Below are 22,907 nucleotides of genomic sequence, written 5' to 3' on the forward strand. Positions count from 1 at the left end.
TCAATAAGACATGATGAGCTTGGAGTCTGTGAATCCCTGCCCATACTTCATAAATAAGCGAAAGAGGATATATTTTTTTATTAACTCATGTAATATGCAACAGATTTAACAGCGCATTCACTTTTGTAAGTGTACTACTACCCTGCTGTACTACTTTTACCAAAGACACTGCATGACACAAGAGGGGCATCATTTCGATGTTTTCCCAGATGACGATATGTACACACACACACAGGCATTTCATGCTCAGAATCGGAGATGAAGCTCTGCTTATCAGTGAATTTCTGCGGTTGTGTAGACCGTGAACCTGTACAAGCGCTGGAAGAGTGGAAACCCAGGCACTTATGGACGTGAACTGCTCCACTAGTTCTTGACATGCTGTCAGAGCAGCCTGACACACAGCTGGTCACTGTGGTCTTATCAAACAGCAGATGTGGTCCTGTCTGAAGAAAACAAATATTCACCCAGCAGGCACCACCTCACCGAGACCTCTTCTGCTAGCATTATCTACAAATGCCTGTAAAAGGTTTGAAATCCATTCAATTGATTTTACACTCTTAAAAAAAAGGTTCCAGTTAGGACCAAAAAGGGTCTTTGATGTCATAGAGAACCTGTTCAATTTACTTTAACTTTAATACTGAAATAAAATACATACATCTGTACCATATTGATTTTTTTTTTTTTATCGCCATTAGCCAATACTGTGAATATTCCCTCTTTTTGCATTTTGAAGACCTTTTGTTTTCCAACACTCACCTAATCCTTTATGGTAGATATAGTGCTTATACCGTGATGATTCTCTGTTTATGTTGCCATAGGCAATGTTCTCTATATATTTCTAATTGCCAATGAGTGCATTGATCAGGGTTGGAAATAAACCTTCATTCTCCATCCTTTATCATACTTTGGCCTGCCCCAGAATGAATGAGAGTTTTCATGAGCACATTGCATATGCTCAAGGCTTTTATGTGTTTACAGCTGAAGATGCATTGAGCTAGAGGCGGTGAGCTTGTTTGTTTGGAAGCCTGAGATGTGCCAAGTCAAGGTCCTGACTCATATTCAGTGCCTTCAGAGAGTTCCAGTGGGCAAATGGCCTGTGTGGATGGAAGTCTTTTTGTGATGTTTATACGTGTAAAGAATTCAGAGCAAAGAGATCTATCGGTTTGCACCTTTCAGTGGTTTACAGTGTGATCTTCGTTCACCTATCGCTATTCACTACAATACAGTAGTCTATAATGTAAATACACATAAACACACAATGATTTATAGCTTTCCTAATCAAGTTGGTTGCTGATGTGCAATATAAGTCCTATAATGCCTACTATATCATATCTGATATGCAAATTTCTTCGAAATTATCAACATGATCAAAACTTTGCTGAATAACCTGTTCTTGCTCAATTAATCTGTACACAATCTACTACATTCCTTGTGTTGTCTGACTGAGAGTTTATACTTTTTTGAGAAAGTAAAAAATCTTTTAGTACTAAAAATTCTAAAAGTGTCCCCCTTCAGGTTGAGGTACATGTGTATTTTCATACAGTAAATGTAAGGATAACTGAAATATAATTTTTTTGAAAAATCCTGTTAAAGTTTGAGAATCAAATATGATACATCAGGTTTTTGAGGAATGTTTGGTCCCCATTGGCTTTCAGTATATTAACAAAAACAGCCAAATCACAATGAAAGGATTTTTATTTTTGGTGAACTATCCTTTTAAGTTAAACCAGCCAACTAAACCATTGGGTTCGCCAGTGTGACCGGACATACATCGCCCCATTTTCACCACGTCCACCCATGGGCCTTCCTCCAGGGCACCTAATGAAGCACATTAGCACTGCATCTGTTGCTGTCTAAGCAGTTGCCAGCTAATCTCCACCATGCCAGTTCCCACACAGTCATCTTCAGGCCACATTACAACACTCAGTCTTTATGGCCTATGAAGCCACAAGGCAACTTGCGGGCATGTGATTTAGTGTTGACCGGACGGCTCCACATAAAGCCAGCCTCCGATGCCCCCTCAGTATTAGTCTAATTGAAATGGAAGCAGAGGGGTAATAATGCTATAACAACCCGGCGGTGTTGGCGCACGGGCCCCGCTGTGCTGAAACAGCGTTAATAAACCATAAATAAAATAGATGGCTGAGGGAGTGAAGGGCCCCCCCATGTGCCGGCTCATTGAGTCGGTGAGAGTGCTCCCCCTCTCCGTGTCGAGATTAGACAGTCATCAGGGGCAGATACCCTCTCCACATGCCCCGTCGCTGCAGGCGCTGAGCTCTTATACATGTGTGCCGGTGTAAGCGGATGGAAGTCATGAGCAGGGCATAATTACTGTGAGTTTAGATACTCTGTTTTAAGGCTATAAGAGAGAGAGGATGCAAAACTGCCTCATCAAATACTAAAATATACACTAAGCACTGGGAATTAGGGTGTTTTTAAATTGCCTCTACAGCTCAACTTTTGAAACATCACAGGCTAGAAAGCAAGGCTTATTTAGTTCTGATTCATTTAGATTATGATGTGCGTTTTGCTTGCATATCAAAGAAATTTTCTCTCAGCTAATTTACAAAAAAAAAAATTTTAAACAGCCATTTGTTCATGAATTGGACTATAGGCTACTGGTTGCACTATGTTTTTGATTTTCATTTTGAATCAGTCTATAGGCTACTTATTACACTGTATATATTTTTGTAATTCTTTAAAAAGAACTGGCTTAAATAAGTAATTTGTTCATGAATCAGACTACACTGCTGAATTAAAATGTGCATTAAATTAAAATTAAATGTTTTTCCCAAAATAACCTCTAGATAAAGTCAAGATGTTGACGAGAGTGATGTAGAAGTATTCACAGTGAAGCTTGGGGTAAAACACCCCATCATAATTACTGTAGTTACCATGTTCTAAACATCACATCCTTTGTTTTTCCATCAAATGTAATTTAACCAGGTGGTTGAATAAAAATATTTTGACTTTGAATTGAAAAATTACCTCAAGTTAGCACAAGCTATCTAGTTAGCTAGCCAGTTAGCATCAGCTAAAAATATTTTATAAATAGGTTGATTTTCAGCATGGTTCATTAAAAAATATTCATATTTATCTACTGTTGTTTTAGCTTGTCTTTTTAATTTGAAGCTAAAACTGCTTGTACTCTGATATAAATGTATAAAGCAAATTGCTTTAGAGTGGGGTTACACCTTAAACATGTGGAGCATCAAGATCGATCAAAACTAAAAGCCATTATAATCAACAAAGCTGTGTAGACTGCTAGTGCTCACCTGTAACACAATTTGCAGAGTGAACTACAGTTTTCAGATTTTTCATGCAAGTACCGCAGAATCTCAACATCACGTGGGGCACAAAAAATGCTCTTCAGGGTTGTGGATGTCAGTTCTGTATAACGCTCGCTTACTGGCTCCTGTATTGTTGCTGAGGTGCACCACCCCATTACGCAGCTCCTCTCTGTTCAGTAAGGGAAAAGAATTGCAGTGATTTATCAAACTGTGGCTTTCTTGGACACAGAATCCAACCTGAGCCAGCAGAGGGGAAAAAAACTTAAACAAAAACATTAATTCTGTTTGACAGGGCCCTCTACCTCTCTAAACACCACCACACGATCAGAGACCAGAGAGAGAGTGATTCTCGCTTGAAACACGGCAGTGATTCACTTTTGCTGTTGGTTCAGGATCAGATACGGATAATCTGAGCCATGAAAGCAATACTACAGGGCATTGTACAGAACGGTTTAATTAATGCCTGACACCTGAAAAATTGCTGTAATATTTTAGAGAAGACTGGTTCGTAGAAGCTTCTATTGCCTCTAATATGAGATAACATTTCTTTTGAGATAGGATAGCATCTCGATCATGTGTAATACAACTTGACATTTTTACCTGTTATTTACAGGGCTTTGGTGTAATTGAAGACCTTGTGCTTGCCGTTAGCTGCTAGCCCTATGAGCTCTTTGCTTGCTGTGTGCAGACAGTGTCAAGTTATCTCTAAAGACTTTGGCTAGAATTCACTTTGCTGTATTGCATTGCAAAATATGTTTATGACTAACCTCCCACAATCCAGTTTAACCAGATGCAATGTGAACTGAAATAGCACTATGCTATAGTATTTAAATTAAATAAATATTAATTTCTTTGCAAAAGAACAAAAAACAATTTGAATGTAAATTAAGCTTATTGTGCTTTATTTAACCGGTAAATGCCAGATCTCAGTAGACTGCTGCGTCCTCCGCAACTTCTCACTCAGAAGTAGTTGTGCCATGAAATTATGGTTCATCACAGACTTTTTTGGGCTGTTTGCAAAGTTATTTACCTCAATTGCATGATTTATGTACATTCAAATTACATTTATTTTTATTAAATATATTATTTATGTTTGTATTTTATATCTATATAAATTAATTGTTTTTAAATTTAAAAAAACTAAAACTAATAAAACAAAAAAAAGCTGTTGAAGTTATGTTTGAAAAAGGTACAGTGCTATTATTTACCAAATTTATTTACAGTTGCAATTCATGCAAATAAATGTGCTTATGGTTGGCACATTTCATTAATAATTAATTATTCCGCTTAGCGCTGGAAAAGATTTGTGCTAGGCCTGTTTCAGTCAGCTAAAGAAGTTGAGAGCAGATATGACATGGATCCAAGCCAGGTCAAAGGTTATAATTTATCGCCCCTGTGCAAATTTTTTGGCCTCAGGCTCAGTCTTGTCATTGGTGACAAAAACAACACCCACACTCCGCTCTGAATTTCAACAGCTAACAATACGGCTGCCGCAGCCACATCGAGACGGAGAAATGAGCCCTGAAATTTCTGTCATAAATTGCAAAAACATTCTCAGAGGAGGATTGGGGGGAGGAGACGAAAAAATTGGTGTTGGGGAAAGCAGTTCTTAGCTCGACTGGCACTTGCGGTCTAACCTGGATTTACTGCCTCGCAGGGCAGTGCGAACTTTTGTGATGAAGGAGAAAATGGTCACTTGCTTATCAAAGCATCCTTCATATGCAGACACAGTTCTGTACATGACTTGCAATTAAATTCTCTCTGGCCTTGAATTTTGACCTCTTTCATTTCAAAGAAAAATCTCTGTCTTTTATGTCTTTTTTCATAGGTAGAAGGGAAAATGGAAAAATTGCACTTTTGTAGCTTGCAAATGTTTTCTAAATAGCAGCACTTCGGTCCAAGACCTTCTTCAGGCCTTTTGAAAGGGTGAAAGAAACGTTTTCATGTTTGATTAGGTCCCTGGTGTGTCTTGTTAGTCTATTACCCTGTGTGTATATAAGCACTTGTGTTCCTGTGTTTGTTGTCTGGTGTTTTCCTTTGGTGGATGTTACGTTGTTGGTCTCAGTCTCGCTCCCTGGTTTTCTTGATTTTCTTATGTTTGGTTTTGTTAAAAAAAATTGTTAATATTCTGTTGTGTATATCCTCTGCACTTGGATCCTGCCTTCACTCTTCTCTGAGAGCTCGGTTTGACAGAGAATAAGTCCTGACCAAGAAACACTGGGGCTGTGTTCAAAATCGCCCCCTATCGCCATTCACTATTCCCTACAATACTCCACTAATATAGTCCACTAATAAGGAGTGAATAGAAATGAGTGAGTGAATTCGTACAATGAGAGCACCGGAAGGGCTGAGCTTTTGCATAGTTTGCTTGCTGTTTAATAATCATTTGAAACAGGCAGCTCCAGTAGTAATGAAAATATTTAATGATGTTTTATTAACAAAGTTCGGGAGGAGCACGTTCAAATAATCAAGTAATCAATCAACTCATCAAACAATTACCATGTCTACCCTATCAGCATGAGAGGAAGCATATATTGTCATGATTCTGCCTTCATGTCCTAGATCTTTCTTGTTTTGAGGCAGGATCATGACAGACCCATGTTTTGTGTACAAGCACATGGCCATTTGTTTGGGCCATGTGCTTGTGTTGTCTCGTTCTCTGCCCCGCCCCTTGTTATCCTCGTTTTGTCTTGATTGCTTTACCCATCATCACCTGTGTTCCTGATTAGTTTGCTCCCTATTTAATCCCCTCATGTTTTCTGTCCTGTGTCGGTACATTGTCTTACATTGTCTGTTATCCCCTGTGGTACATTGCTTGTTCTACACTGTGAGTACTTTGTCAGAGACCTGTTATATCAGTATTGTGAGTTTGTTTCCCGTCATTGTCAAGTCAGAGTTTAGTCTTTATTTGTTATCTAGTCTTAGTCAAAGTTACCTGTCTTCAGTCCTGTTTTGCCCCCTCGTGGGTTTTGTTTTCTGTTTTTGTGTATTAATAAATCTTAAGTGTCTGCACCTCGTCTGCTTCTGGGTTCATCTCCTCTACATCCCATGTCAGAATGTACCGACCAAAAGAGAACCCAGCAGACAGTAGGTCCTCGCCTGTCGAGTCCCAAGCGGACCTTTTAGTTGAATGGTGGCAGAAGACAAGTTCAGACATTAGGATCGGCAAGCTGCCGATTCCTCCTCAGGGAGAGAGGTCCATAGAGCAGTATGCTCGGGTCGCTCATGAGAACCGTTTTTTCCTCCCTGACATCCTTCTCAACCGCTACTTCTTAGCGGGTCTCAACGCTCCTCCCCCTCTTGCTGAACGAGAGAGGTTGGTAGACCGGCCGTTTACGGACATGGTGGACTGTTTATCTCGAAGGGAGATGCGGGGTTCCTTGTCTACACCTGCCTCGCTGCCAGTGGTCCCGGAGGATCGCGTCCTGGCCGTTGTTGCCCATGGTGATCCGGCTGGTTCCACTTCTCCTGAGGTCTCTTCAACACCTATTGTCCTCCATGGTAAACGAGGGAGACGAGTTTCCTGGGATTCCCCATCTGAGTCTTCCTCGACCGAGTCAGCGCTGCCCGAGAACGCCATCCCTGCTCCTGTTGCGATTCCAGCTGAACATCTCCAACTGGTCGCTAGTCCAGCTACAGATTCGGCTTCGCGTTCAAAGAGAAAGAAGAGGAGAAAGGGAGCCTCTCGCTCTTCATCTCTAGCTGTCCCAGGCGCTGTTCCAGAGCCCGCTACTGCAAGCGCTGTCCCAAGCGCTGTTCCAGAGCCCGCTACTGCAAGCGCTGTTCCAGAGCCCGCTACTGCAAGCGCTGTCCCAAGCGCTGTTCCTGAGCCCGCCACGGCAAGCGCTGTTCCTGAGCCCGCCACGGCAAGCGCTGTTCCTGAGCCCGCCACGGCAAGCGCTGTTCCTGAGCCCGCCACGGCAAGCGCTGTTCCTGAGCCCGCCACGGCAAGCGCTGTTCCTGAGCCCGCCACGGCAAGCGCTGTTCCAGAGCCCGCTTCTGCAAGCGTTGTTCCAGAGCCAGCTTCTGCAAGCGCTGTTCCAGAGCCAGCTTCTGCAAGCGCTGTTCCACAGCCAACTTCTGCAAGCGCTGTTCCAGAGCCAACTTCTGCAAGCGCTGTTCCAGAGTCTGCAGTCATGAGGGCTGCAGAGCGAGCGGCGGCCGATTCGGCTGCTAAGGCTGTTTTGCGGTCGGTTTCGGCGAGCCACGAGACGCCGATTGTCATCGCTGTAAGGGCCTTGTCCGAGTATCTGTCCTGTCTAGCCAAGATTCTGGAGATGCCTGTCCCAGCTGATGTGTCCAGCCCTGTCCCAGCTGATGTGTCCAGCCCTGTCCCAGCTGATGTGTCCAGCCCTGTCCCAGCTGATGTGTCCAGCCCTGTCCCAGCTGATGTGTCCAGCCCTGTCCCAGCTGATGTGTCCAGCCCTGTCCCAGCTGATGTGTCCAGCCCTGTCCCAGCTGATGTGTCCAGCCCTGTCCCAGCTGATGTGTCCAGCCCTGTCCCAGCTGATGTGTCCAGCCCTGTCCCAGCTGATGTGTCCAGCCCTGTCCCAGCTGATGTGTCCAGCCCTGTCCCAGCTGATGTGTCCAGCCCTGTCCCAGCTGATGTGTCCAGCCCTGTCCCAGCTGATGTGTCCAGCCCTGTCCCAGCTGATGTGTTCAGCCCTGTCCCTAATTTTGTGTCCAGCCCTGTCCCAGCATCACAGTCAACATTTTTCTCCACTCCCTTACCACCTGTCTCCACTTCACCCTGGATTGTTTCCCCCAAGACTGCTCCTCGTGTGTCCCCACCCAAACCTGCCCGGACCCGTTGCCCGCAGCCCACACCCTCATCCCGAAGACCCAAGACCCCTGACCCGCCTGTTTCATCCTGGACTGCCTCCCAAGGACTTTGTGTTTCCCCCCAGTCCTCCCATCCACCCTGGACATTCCCCCATGAACTCTGTGTTGTCTCCGCCTCCTCTTCCTTGTTTTTTATTTTTATTATGTCACCCCAATCCTGTCATTGTGTATTCATGTCTGCCTTTACTAGTTTTTGTCATGTATTGTTGGTTTGTGTCTATGTCTCAGTCGGTCTTGTCCCGTGTTTCATGTTCCCTCTAGGGAGCGTCTGGAAGCCGCTCCTTGGGGGGAGGGTTCTGTCATGATTCTGCCTTCATGTCCTAGATCTTTCTTGTTTTGAGGCAGGATCATGACAGACCCATGTTTTGTGTACAAGCACATGGCCATTTGTTTGGGCCATGTGCTTGTGTTGTCTCGTTCTCTGCCCCGCCCCTTGTTATCCTCGTTTTGTCTTGATTGCTTTACCCATCATCACCTGTGTTCCTGATTAGTTTGCTCCCTATTTAATCCCCTCATGTTTTCTGTCCTGTGTCGGTACATTGTCTTACATTGTCTGTTATCCCCTGTGGTACATTGCTTGTTCTACACTGTGAGTACTTTGTCAGAGACCTGTTATATCAGTATTGTGAGTTTGTTTCCCGTCATTGTCAAGTCAGAGTTTAGTCTTTATTTGTTATCTAGTCTTAGTCAAAGTTACCTGTCTTCAGTCCTGTTTTGCCCCCTCGTGGGTTTTGTTTTCTGTTTTTGTGTATTAATAAATCTTAAGTGTCTGCACCTCGTCTGCTTCTGGGTTCATCTCCTCTACATCCCATGTCATATATATATTCACTGTCAACTCATCTAACTTCCTTGACAGTTTTCAGCATCCCTCCACCACCCCGACTCCTCACTCTTGGCTTGTTCTTTTACAGTCAGGAATACGGGGGGAGTACTCTGGGTTCGGGCCGAATACCGAGCCCGGAGCCCTCTCCTCGGACAGCACGCCAAATACGCATTTATTCTATCTGACTTATTTGTAAGTGTGAACTCGTGAATCTTGAATTCTGTCATGGTAACTAGCATGTACAAACCTTGTTCTGTCAGGACCACTACCGTCAAATACGATTGACAATTAGCATACAGTTTGGATTGGCGGTATGGTTCCGTTCTGGGCGAGAACTCCCTGTGCATCCATGCAGCCTAGCATGGATAAGAGCAGGGAGAGCAGCAATAACCCCCCTTAGGGTAAACACAACAGAACCAACATGAATGTTTGCAAATATATTTAATTCAAGATTTTAAAGTACAACATAATTCAAGAATTTATTCTGATTCAAGGGGAATCAGAATGCCAAATCCTGACTGGGCGAGAGGAGGAGCTGGGGATGGAGGAGGGTAATTAGCTCCTGAGAAACGCGATAGTTGCTGATAATACTGAAGAAGCTTATACTGTATATGTATATGGTGATAGGCGTCATATTCCTATAGGTAGATGTGGATCAGCTGAGAGTCAGCTGATGCGAGCTTGACTAACATCAGCCAGACTAACATCTGGCAGAACTAACGCTACACTTGATTTTAAACTATTTAATAAGCAATCAAAAAGAAACGTATACATGTTTAATATTACGCTGTACCCACATTGGACCAGCGGTTTGGAAAATGGATGATTCAGCTGCAAGCGCCATCTTTTGGCGAGACCTGGGAATTCATTCAGCACGACCCTCACAGTGCATTATGGGTATTCTCTTGCCATTGAGCGTACATCAGTCGTCCACTTGTTATTGCGTTGCATTATTGGATTGAATGAGTGAACTTGATAACGTCCACTGTGGTTTAGGACACCACTACAAATGGCTGTCCCCCCAAAAAGTGCCCTATTTAAGGGCATGGGGCGATTTCAGTGTATTTTAAATACACAAGGACTAACAATATAACAAGACACACCTGGGAACAATCAAGACTAATGAACGGGGAAACAATCAACAAAAGGACTAAAAAACATGGAAAAGAACATAGAAGAACACACAGGACAAATGGGAACACAGTCTGGGAACAATGGTCAATAAAGACTAATTTTACAGCCCTAGTCAGAAGACCAACGCTTATGTAAGAGGCCGTTTTTAATGAAGGTTTATTTAAACCAGACCAGTAACTAAGATTACTTAAATACAAATAATGTTATTGAGGCTTCATTTATTTCAAACCTGCTTCTAAATGGCACATAGAAACAAAATGAAACCTCGTTGAATTGTCACTGGTCATTGTATACCGTATGTCATCAGACATTCAGACGGTCTGTCTAAGTGGGCCAGATTAAGCTGCTATGTGGACCAGAGTTTTGCGAGACTCTGTGTGAAAGTCAAAATGAAAAGAGTGTCCAGTTAAAAATGATTAAGAATCTGCACTAGTTTCAGCGGTAGAGAGGGTTTTGCTCTATTGCGACCATTAGGCCAAATGTGAGTCTAATCTATCATCTTAGGCAGCTAATGATTGTCTCCATGCATCCCAGCAGGCCCATTCTGGCTGGGGAAACGGACAGTGTTCAGGGTTCGGGTTTATTTGTCATCTTCAAGATGTCCCTTTCACACAGAAAAGGTCGACTGCGGTCTGGAGAACATGGAGAGAGGACATGCATTGGGGACAGACCCTCGGAGACCATATTAAACTGAGAGAAAGAAAGACAGATGGAGTTTGTTAAGATAATAAGTCTTTTTGAAATAAGTGGGAGTCGCCGTAATGCAATATTCAAACTCCCCACAGACCCTAGTCTCAGTCTAATGATAGTTTCAGAGCTGCTTCAGACGTTTGTTTAAATAAGTGTGGTCTGACGTGCTGCAGTTTTAATCATGTGCCTAATCATTTATTCTTTTTCTCTCCATTACAGCATTTGTCTTGAGTTGCAACTTCCCTGATAGACCAGCGTATGGAGATGTGTCCGTCACAAGCCTCCATGCGGAGGGAGAGGCCTATTTCTACTGCTTCAATGGATATCAACTCCAAGGTCCCTCCACACTGACGTGCCGCAATGCCACCACACCCTACTGGAGCGGCAGAGTGCCACGCTGTCTTGGTAAGTCCCAAACTTAATGATGAATTTAGGGGGTGTTCACACCTGTAGTTTGGTTCGCTTGGTTCATTTGGTCCAGACCCCCACAAAAAAACGAACATTTAATCCTGGTCCGCTTAGCGTTCACATTTGCATTTTAACACCGAACCTAAAGATACCAAACCTAAACATATAGGGATATGTTCGCAACCTGATTGGTCGGCTTTTATTACGTATTTTCCATGACAGAACTTACCGAACATCCAAAACAATGTTGTGTGCTGGGCTAAAAGCGCTCGTTGTATGTGCGTAGCCTACATATGATGGTATTTTGACCAGCTGAGAACTCGTGAAGAGCTTATAAAATGTGTAAAGGAGTCGAAACAGCACCAGGAATTCCTTTGTCACGCACACAAATGAAGATCTGCTGCGAGGAGACGTGGTTCTGATGTCTGTACCGAACTGTGATGGAAAACATCTTGACTATGATCTTTTCAGTGGTCTGTGTCTATTTGGTGCGCACCAGGGTTCAGATGGCACCATTCAACTTATTCAATTGAACCGCACTAACAGAGTAATTGCACCAGGGTTAATTTTAATCGAACAAAACATGCCAAGAGTGAACACACTTACGTTTTTTACCTGACAACCACTGGGATTACATTGGTGAAATTGGTTACATTGGTGGCTAGACCAGTTGTTCCACTGAAAAATCACAATTTAGACAAGAATTAAAGTGCTTTGACAAAAAGTGTGCCTCACATTTCTACTTTTATAATATCTGAATAATGATGGCATCATTTACCTCCATTAAAGGAGAACTCCGGTCAGTTTTAACATTGAGCAAATTATTTTGTAAATTTGGAGTGCTGTCAGTACAGAGAACAACGACAAAAATCGGTGTTGCCTACACCGTGTTATACTCTTTTTAAAATTTGCACCCTGTTGACTTCAATGGGGCAAGTTTTAAACCTGCTTTTAGCCACTTAACATCCTTGATGTGTCATTACAAGTGCACAGGTCATGTGAGTGATTCCTTCGGAGTGAACACGGGTGAATCTGACTGCAGTAGATGTGAAAGATATGAATAAAAATTATGTTTATTCAGCCAGCGCACATACCTGTATTTACATCCTGTTTTCGGTCGAAGTCCACAGTAGTCGATTGTCGAGTTCTCCACTGTTGCTTAGTTAACTATGATCACGCGCGTGAACTCGACAATCGACTACTGTGGACTTCGACCGAAAACAGGATGTAAATACAGGTATGCAGTCAGATTCACCCGTGTTCACTCCGAAGGAATCACTCACATGACCTGGGCACTTGTAATGACACATCAAGGATGTTAAGAGGCTAAAAGCAGGTTTAAAACTTGCCCCATTGAAGTCAACAGGGTGCCTGTTTTAAAAAGAGGATAACACGGTGTAGGCAACACCGATTTTTGTCGTTGTTCTCTGTACTGACAGCACTCCAAATTTACAAAAAAATGAGCTCAATGTTAAACTTGACCAGAGTTCTCCTTTAAGTTTATTATTCTTACCAAGATTTTTGCTTTTATTTTAACTAAAGGAGTCATTAAAAAAAAAATCTGTGCTACTTGACATTATGCCCCAAATGTAGTCCATTGAACATCACTTGTATTGGACCCAAGTGATCCCTTTAAAGGGTTATGGATCTAAGCTCCTAATACAATAGATGCAGGTTGCTTCCAGGTGGCTGTAAACTTGAAGTTGAAACTACCTAACATGTCACATGTGCCCTTTCACCAGATAGACTCTTAATTGCAGGTTACTCCAGAGGGATTGTCCCTGTATTGAGTGCGCTACAACAAAACCATCAGCTAAATGACAGTTAATTACCAAATCTGCAGTATTTGATCTGTGCCCCTGAGAAATTCAATTATGAAGCAGTAGCACTAGTAAGCAGCACTGTTAATGTTACAGGAAAGTACAGGAAAATCTATGAAATAGTAGTTTCAGCTTTTAATGAACCTTATTTCATTTTTATCTAGATGCAAGTGGTTTTGCCTGCCAATGATAAACACAGCCTCCTCACACTTGCTGATTTGCATCATTGTGAAGCTGCCCTGGACTCGCTCACTAGCAATTATCCTTCGTTTTATTTTCTTCGTTTCACCATAAACATACTCCCACAAGTCATTTTGTCATTCAGACACTCAGACACAACCAAACCTCATGCCTGTGTAAATATTTAGTCCACACAGGTGTGATTTAACTTGACAGAGGAGAAACTCCCGGTGCGGTTGCTCCCTCCTCCTTTTAAGTTAATTGGGGTTTGATCATTGATTTTGGCTGGAATGGTTGTAACAGAATTGTTTGTGCTACAAGGCAGTGAATATTAACAACCGTACCCCCTCAAGGCAGCCTGGTGTGACAGCGTGATTGACAGGTCTGCCTCCTCTGCATAAATAAGGACTTTTTGTGCCTCAATCTCTTTGTAGAGCCGAATCCCAGAGCTGGAGAACTCTTCCCTCTTGCATGACAAACAGAACAACATCTTCGATTGCAAACAAGACCGGGTTCCCTGAAGGACGGCTGTTTTGATGAAGGATCTCATTTAGTGCTTCGGCGGCACGAGTCGTGAGGTGGTTTAGTTAGCCTGCGGCTGCCAGACGTGGCCTACAGGACCTGGGGTTTTTCACTTTTCGCCATTATTTTGGAGTGAAATAGCATAAACGTGCAGTTTTAGAAGCATGCTGATGCGGAGCCGGGCCAGACTGTCAGAGTCTGATTACTGATCAGCATGGGCCGGCTGCCAGGGAGCAGGGCTTTGGGTCCACTTTAATTACGTTCTGTCCGCCTGACTAACCTTCAGCCGTCAAGCTCTGAAGGAATTCCTCCGACAAGCTCTCACTCTTTTTTTTTGTTGCTTTAACAAAAACTGTTTACTGTTGCTTTAGTAATAGTAATCCTTCTCTGTTTGAGTCGTTGTGGTCTAAAGTTTCTTGAGTCAAGAGATGGCATAAATACAATGGGCCCTATTTTAACGATCTGAAACGCAAGTGTCAAAGCGCAAAGCGCAAGTAACTTTGTGGGCGGGTCTTGGCGCTGTTGCTATTTTCCCAGCGGGATAAATGACTCTTGCGCCAGGCGCAAATCTAAAAGGGGTTGGTCTGAAGTAGCTTCATTATTCATAGGTGTGGTTTGGGCGTAACGTGAAATAAACCAATCAGAGCGTCATCTCACATTCCCTTTAAGAGCAGACGCGCTTTTTCTAAAGCGGATTCCTATTGTAACGGCGGATTTGCCAGGCGCGCGCCAGGAGCGGTTCACAGCCGAGGAGAGCAACGCTCTCGTCAGGGACATTGGGGATGGAGAAACCCACCCAAATTAACTTCGGTTAAAAAGGCGTATGATAATTTGGGTAAATGTGTAAGCTAGATGTATGCTTTTATAATAAATTATCTATCTATCTATCTATCTATCTATCTATCTATCTATCTATCTATCTATCTATCTATCTATCTATCTATCTATCTATCTATCTATCTATCTATCTATCTATCTATCTATCTATCTATCTATCTATCTATCTATCTATCTATCTATCTATCTATCTAGTATGATTTGCAAAAATGAAAACTGCTGCTTCTGTGTAGATGAGAGAATCAAAGTGTATGCGCGTTGTGCACACGCTACATTGATTACGGCCAAGCATGCGCCCTTAAAATAGCATATGAATAACATGCGCAACGCGCGCCACTGACTTTAAACTATTTTTTCCTGGTTAGTGGCGCAATTGTTTTCTAAACCTGCAAAATAGCATGAAGGAACGTTTGCGCTGGAACACGCCTCCTTTTTTGCGCTGAACCGCCCAGGGAGCGCAAGTTCATTCCCTAGTTTAGCGACGTGCTTCTGTGGAGGGAAAAGCGCGCTTTGCGCGGGTGCAAAATAGGAATGATACATGCGTCGGTGTACAAAGTCAATTGCGCTGGGTGCAAGATAGGGCCCAATAACTTAAATGCTCCTCTTTTCATTTTCAGCATTTTTCATCTCTGAATTAAAAATAATTGTATGGCTTTGTGGGGGATGAATTTCAGTGTGACACAACTGTCCTGATATCACAATGAAAACATTTTTCAATTAAAATTCTTTTACTGTTTTTGTTTTATACAAAACTGATTACCGTATTATTACTATTTGATTTGTTTCCCAAAGTCTTGTGGCATGACCAAAATGCAGAAAAAAAATTATAAAACAGGAAATGATATCATAGAGAGGACCCCTGTCAAGTTCAGGAAGTTTCTTAAAATGACAGGGAATTTAACCTTTTAACCTCCCACTTTACTACATCAGCCATGTTGACATTGTCATGTGACTTATGGTGTCAGTTGCATCGCTTCACTGCCATTCAGAACTGCTCTCCCGTGGCCTCATGGGATAGAAAACATCCATCAGATTTGCACTTCAGAATCTCGCCGGAAGTAGTAGGTCATTCAGATTCTTTTCACCTACTGTTGAATTCAGACATACTACTCATTTCAGATACAGGTTTTCTCCTACTATATAAGCGCACATTTTCATACACTGAGGGTATCTGAAAGTCTTTGACGTGTACCCTCACTTACTATGTCTTCTTATTGCTACATTATTGTGTTTTAGATAGAGATCTAGTCTCTGTGTTCATGCACTATGAAAGAGTTTTATCCACAGCTCAAAGCTCATTCTGAGGGCTTTCCTTGAACTCTAGCGCTCTTATTTTCATCTCAATGGCATCTGTCTCCTTCCATTTGTACTTTGAACAGTGGCCTGTGGTGGAATGGTGAAGAACGCGACTCTCGGCCGCATTGTATCGCCTGGTTTCCCTGGTAACTACAGCAACAACCTGACCTGCCACTGGGTGCTGGAGGCCCCTGAGGGTCAAAGACTGCACGTGCACTTCGAAAAGGTGGCCCTCGCCGAAGATGATGACAGGTTCGTATCAGTCAACTCACTCAATACTCAGCTATTATACACTAATTAGTCAACTGATGTTCAAAGAGACAGTTGGAGAAGCTCAGAGTGTCTCTTCACAGTGCGTCACACTCCAAATGTGGCGCTACTCTTCAGGGCATTATCTACTACGGCGAGAGCGAGGGATGATAGGAACAGCTGTGAGTGCGCGAGTGAAAGTGGATGAAAGTTTCTGAGATCAGACACTTGCTCTCCTTTAAAATAATTTAGAATAATCAAATCCCCTCGTGCAGGCGCGGAGAGAGCGATTACAGCCCACTCCGGGGCCTCAGGAGGGGGATTAAGTTATTTTTATTAGCAGTATCCGCTTTTTCTGCAGGCTTTGCTAACAAATGGACTTTTAATGAGGTCACTTGCTGCTCAGCTATTCAAAATCATATCAGGCAATTATTATGAAAACTGCCAGAAGACAGTACTAGAAATCGGAGGAACGTTACATCTGCTGCCAAACAGATACTGTAGAGAGATTCGCTGTTTTGAACCAAACTAAACCATTCTGTTCTGTTTATGTCTGCAGGTTTCTGATAAAAAATGGCAACCACATCGACTCGCCCATTCTGTATGACTCGTATGAGGTGGAATACCTTCCGAACGAGGGGATTGTTTGTTCCGACAGATATCTATTTGTGGAGTTCACAACGGATGGTTTCGGGACCAACACGGGGGTGGCCATCAGATATGAAGGTACGGGCTAACTAGACAATTCATTGTAATCTTAAGTAGATCATAGAACCATTGCCACCAATGGACTCTACGATCAACTTTTGAGAATCGCAGCCCAGGTCAGTTCGCGAGTGAACCAGTAGGTATGTTTACGTTCACTAATTAACGTCAATCGGAATGAATACAATTTGATTTTACATTCTGAAAGTTCTGTTTACATGAACTATAAATGCTGCAATCTGATTCATATATTCGTTTACATGTGCATTACATGTATTCTCAACAAAATTTCAGTCGCCACGTTCAGAACCGAGAAAACCATCAGGAAAATGTCACTAGAGCTATTTTTACTGAAGTGCAATTTTTATCTTGATAAAATATCACAGATAAAAATCCTGACAAATATGTTAGAAGAGCTTTTTTAGCAAATATTGAGTAAATATTAAGTCTCCTCCACTGACCAGTACGTAAGACGCGAGACATAAACATACGCACGTTCATAAGTCATTGAATTTATGTAAACATCATGACCCATTGTGTGTGCACAAGGTTTTTTGAAACTGGTTGGATTCGAGTGTGGATCGATTGATGTTATCTATTAAAGGAGAACTCCGGTCAATTTTAACATTGAGCTCATTTTTTTGTAAATTTGGAGTGCTGTCAGTACAGAGAACAACGACAAAAATCGGTGTTGCCTACACCTTGTTATGCTCTTTTTAAAATTTGCACCCTGTTGACTTAAATGGGGCAAGTTTTAAACCTGCTTTTAGCCTCTTAACATCCTTGGTGTGTCATTACAAGTGCCCAGGTGACTTTACAAGTGACTGCCATCAATTCGATTATAAGCGTATTATTTGGGTGTAAATGTAGATAATGATTTGGTTCACTAATGTCTTATTCATTATCAGTTTTTAGTCACTGTACAGCATTGGTCACAGGACATCATAATAATGAGGACTTGACATCTTTTCTTATCCGTCCTCCGCTGCTTTGTCTCTGAACCGGGCCATACACGGTGGCGGTTACCGAGTTCAAACGTTGTTTGAAGAACACATGTCCTTTACAGAGCCTCAGGGCTGTGGTGGAGACAAAGAGTGTACCTTCCGGCACATTCCCCTTGTTGCTTCGATTCACACCAAAGATCTTTTCTCTTACGTGCCTTGCTAAACACTCCTTAGATTCATGGCTCAAATGAGATTTATTCAGATTAAATCAAATGGAAATCGAATCAAATGCAACTCGGCAAGGTCATTAAAATGAGTTTTAACTGGAAACAGAAATTGCATAAATTACATTCCTATTCCCTCTGACAGGTCAGTCGAATGTGTGCCGTTGCATTTGTTCACAGGGATGACATGCACACCTCGGGACCTCGCAGTCATTATCTGGCGAGATCAATCTAATCTCATTTACCATGCCACAATCCGATTATGCTATCTACAATATACTAATGTGCCTTCACGGCTACCTGTAATAATTTGGCTTGTCTTCTCACACTTCTGTCACCTCTCTGAATTTCACACCAGTTAGAGTGCTCAGCCTTTAATAGTCTTTCTGATTGAAGAGCTTAAAATCAAAATGGATCTGTTTTTATCAATTTCAATAGACTAGCAAAATAACTGGTCTGGAACTCTTTGTGTATCGAGGAGCCACACATTGAATACTTGTTCAGTTCTCTGAAGGCCATTTAAACTAGAATCATGTAAATCTATGTAATAATTGTATTTGAATGGAATATTTGTATTTGCTGAAATAGAGGTATTAATTTGTTTATTTTTTTGACCTTTTTGTTTATGACCATCAGCATGGCCCAGATAAACTTGTATAGCTAAAGTTGCTGTTTTACATCTTTAACACTACAATTCAAAAGCTTTGGGTTGGGAAGATTTATTAATGTTTTTGAATGTCTCTTATGCTCAACAAAGATGCATTTATTTGATCAAAGGTGAAGTAAAAACAGTAATATTGTGAAATATTGTTACAATTAAAAAATAACTGGTGTCTTTTTTAAAATGTAATATTTTCCTGTGATTGAAAAGCTGAATTTTCAGCGTCATTACTTCAATCTTCAGTGTCACATGATCCTTCAGAAATGCTGATTTGATGCTCAAGAAACATTTCTTATTATCATCAAAGTTAAAACAGTTGTGCTGCTTGATATTTTTGTGGAATCTGCATTTATTTGAAATATATTTTTTTTGTAATATTATAAATGTCTTTACTGTCACTTTTGATCAATTTAATGCATCATAACTTTATATTTCATACCACTTTAGACATAGTAGACTTCTCTTTCTTGTTTAATTCAAGAGTCCACTTTGTCTGAGATCTTTCTCCCAAATGCCTAAAACAAAAATAAATAAGACATTTTCTTGCATATAGTAAAAGTATAAAACTATAAAGTGATTTGGATAGCATTCCACAATGAAAAAGTAAAATGTAGTAAGTATGAAAATGTAGTAAACACTGTACAAATTTTGTCAAAATTTATTTAAAGTTGAACATGGGACTAAAACTTAAACTATTATCTGTCTTATTGCAAATTGATTCATAAATCAAAGTAAGAATTATATCAAATAAAACAAATTTATGAAGAAAAAAAAATTATTTCAGTGTTGGTCAAGTTATTATACAATTTGGTTTTCAATGAATTTAATGAGAAATGTTGAACTTCATATTGAAATATATAAATATTAGGACTGCACGATTTGGGGAAAATGTTATATTGCGATTATTGAGGTCAATATTGCGATTGCGATTGAGATATAATAAACATGGTTTCATGAGTCAACTTGCTTGGTTCTCAAGGAAAATGCACACACAGATTATTGATAATGCTGAAATGTGTATTTCTCAACTCAAACTAGCAACAACAACTAAGTGATTGATAACACCTATAATGATCAATAAGCCATTGATGCCTGGATAAAAATGGCATCACACACACACACACACACACACAATTTTAAACATTAATTACAGCCATCCAACATTACAGTGATTCCATCATTACAATTGAAAGCTATCTTTTTTTTTTTTTACAGAAATTGAATAAAGTTATCAAACAGTCTGCGCTGCATTAAATATAAATTATATATAGACTAATCCTTATTAAAGTTACAAAACTTCTTTAGCCAAGAGCAGTGAGTGTTTTTCTCTGTTCCCTTTGTTCTTTGATTAACTTTAACGACAGAGATAATTAGTGGCTACAGTGTAATGTCCCTTTAAGAACAGCCGTTGCTAACAGAGACGCGGATCTCACATGCGCCTCATTCTCTCACGAGTCACAACTCTTCACGTTCATCATAAGACTGCTCTTATGTTATGAAGACACTCGACAAAAAGACATTTTGGCATAATTGTGTGTGTTATTGTTCGTTCAAGCTCAAAAGAGAACTGTATTCTGGCGTGCTGTCTTATGCGCACGCACGATATCAGCGCGAGTCTTTTGTGTGTCACAGTCAGGACATTCACAGGCAGCGCGCCCTTTTTTTATCTTGTCGCGCATGAATGGTTTAAAGCATTTGCATGAATAAGAGCGGGATCATGTAACCCTAGCCAAAGGATGACAAAAATTAACAGATGCTGCGTTAATTGCGTTAACAGCCCTAATTTGTTTATTTCATATAAAATCGCAGCATTTTGCGTCATACTGTATAATCGCGTAGGCTTGACATCGCGATTGAGATATTATTAATGCAGCACTAATAAATATATAAAACTGAAGCAAAAAAAAAGTATTTTTGATCACAATTCAATCTAATTGATGAGAAATAACTAATTAATGATTTTTCTTTCCTGTGGGGACCTCACTCATGGCAATAACACAAAATGTGCATTGCGCATTCAATTAAATTATGTGCAAAGCTCATTTCCATATAAATCTGACTTTTATGTTGATGCCATCTTATGTAATGATTGTTTCTGTGGATATAAGAGAGCAAGAATCAACTGATGATTAAAATGACTCATTTTTACTTCTTTTAGAGAAGGAGCCAGATGAATACAAAGATGAATAATGCAAATGTGTCTGGGTAAGGGGATTGGCGGAGGGGGAGGGGTACAGTTTGTTGTAATTGGCAGAATGGCCTGTGTTTATTAAACAGAGAGCGAGGCTGAAAGTGGGTAGTCTAATCTAGCGCACGCTTGAATGAGGCCGGACCCGGAGGGATATCAAAGCCAGTGTTTACCCATAGTCTGAACATCCTCATCTTAAGTCTCCTCCTCTTGCTCTAATCTCTATTCTACATTCTCAGGCGAGCACAACAACCAATAACGGTTCAGCCAGGCATGTCAGTTTGTTGTTTCCCTGAGTGAGTTTGTTCATTCACGTTGCACATTTATTCACGTTGTCGGGCCGTCTCTCTTCCTTTTACGCCCGTAAATGGCCTTGCAAGTCTGGCTAAGGTTGATTAACTAACAATATCCTTCCAAGGGCAACCCGAAACCTTGGGTTTGCGTCCAGGAGGATTTTGATTGGTGGGAATGTAAAACGCTGCACATTGCTTTGCACTTTGCCACATTCAACAGACAAATTCTTTTAGACTTCCATCTAAAAATGCTTTTAAATTCAGTTTCCGCGTTGTCCTCTGCCTTTCCAATGAAATTATTATGTGAAAGGCTGAGCCGAGCGGACTGGTTGTCTGTGTGTTTTAAGCTCTTCTGAAATCAGATGCTTGGTGATAGTGTTTGGACTGTGATGTGCGTCTTGGAGCAGGTGATTTATGGTGTGTCTTCTCAGCTTTTGCAGCAGGGCACTGCTACGAGCCATTCGTCAAGTACGGCAACTTCACCAGCACTGACAGCACCTACGCTGTGGGCACGGTTGTGGAGTTCACCTGCGACCCCGGCTACACCCTGGAGCAGGGCTCCGTTATCATCGAGTGCATGGATCCCAGCAACCCTCAATGGAATGAGACTGAACCCGCCTGCAGAGGTGTGTGTGGGAATGTTTGCATATGCATATGTACCAGGGTTGGGCCGAATTCAGAAGTGAAGAATTAGCTCAGTGAATTTGAATCTGTCCGTTAGGCCTATAAACTTTCAATGCTTTTAAAACTTTTTTTAACTTTCAAACAAGGCTTTGTCAAGCTAACACTTTTGTCTTTGTTCTGAGTTCAGTTTTTTTAATTCTACTTTCTTCAGATTCTAATTCTAAACGATGAACAACCCTACATGTACACTGTGGGTCAAATTCACTATTCAATAAAAATGTGCATTTTATTCACAAAGCACCTCCAAACTTGTTCATTCAAGTCAAGTCAAGTGTATTTGTATAGTGCTTTTCACAATACAGATTGTATCAAAGCAGCTTCACAATATTAAATTAAAATAATACAACAAGGTTTGTTTCTAATGGAATTTATTGTTTGATAAAATTAAAATTAAATATCCCCAAAATATCCCCAACTGAGCAAGCCAAAGGCAACAGTGGCAAGGAACCGAAAAACTCCATCAGGTGACCTAATGGAGAAAAAAAAAACCTTGGGAGAACCCAGGCTCAGTTGGGGGCCAGTTCTCCTCTGGCGTTTATGAACTAGAGACCGGATTTAACTGTAAGATTAAAAATATTATATGAATGCCTGGCTGAAGAGATGCGTCTTTAATCTAGTTTTAAACTTGGAGAGCGAGTCTGAGCAACGAACAATCAGGAAGGCCATTCCAGAGTTTAGGAGCTAAATGTGAAATGTGAAGGCCTTGATGACCTCACATATTCGTGACCACTAGCATATAGCACCACACTTTATTTAATTTGTGATGAAATTGAAGTAGCGACAGATCTTTTCATCCACTTTGTGACGTACATCCAAGTGTAACGGATTATTAGAAAATAAAAAAATGATATAGGGCGGGGACTTGGTTCTATGCATCAGTTGTTGATTGGATTTGGATTTTAATCTAAATAAAGTTCAAATTTAACCTAATAATATTATTAATACCAGTTATTATAATTATTATTATTATGATTATAATTAACTGGCCATCTGTCCAGGGTGTCCCCCACTTATGGCCAGAGATGCTGGGATAGGCTCCAGAGGATAATGCGGATTGGAGATTGAGAGATGCTGGGATAGGCTCCAGAGGATAAAGCGGATTGGAGATTGGATAGAT

At 41.3% G+C, this 22,907-nt stretch overlaps 1 protein-coding gene across 1 annotated transcript in view; it reads left to right on the top strand.

Moving 5' to 3' along the window:
- sez6b (seizure related 6 homolog b) overlaps window positions 1-22,907 on the top strand; it is a 201,559-nt gene that overhangs the window by 155,626 nt on the left and 23,026 nt on the right. Inside the window, exons 5-8 of the mRNA XM_081370344.1 lie at window positions 10,999-11,184; window positions 15,926-16,094; window positions 16,651-16,817; window positions 21,538-21,732. Coding sequence (XP_081226470.1) covers window positions 10,999-11,184; window positions 15,926-16,094; window positions 16,651-16,817; window positions 21,538-21,732 — 717 coding nt within the window. The remainder of the gene's footprint in view (window positions 1-10,998; window positions 11,185-15,925; window positions 16,095-16,650; window positions 16,818-21,537; window positions 21,733-22,907) is intronic.

This window comes from Scardinius erythrophthalmus, assembly GCF_964197995.2.
Source record: "Scardinius erythrophthalmus genome assembly, chromosome: 7".
Taxonomy (NCBI): Eukaryota; Metazoa; Chordata; class Actinopteri; order Cypriniformes; family Leuciscidae; genus Scardinius; species Scardinius erythrophthalmus.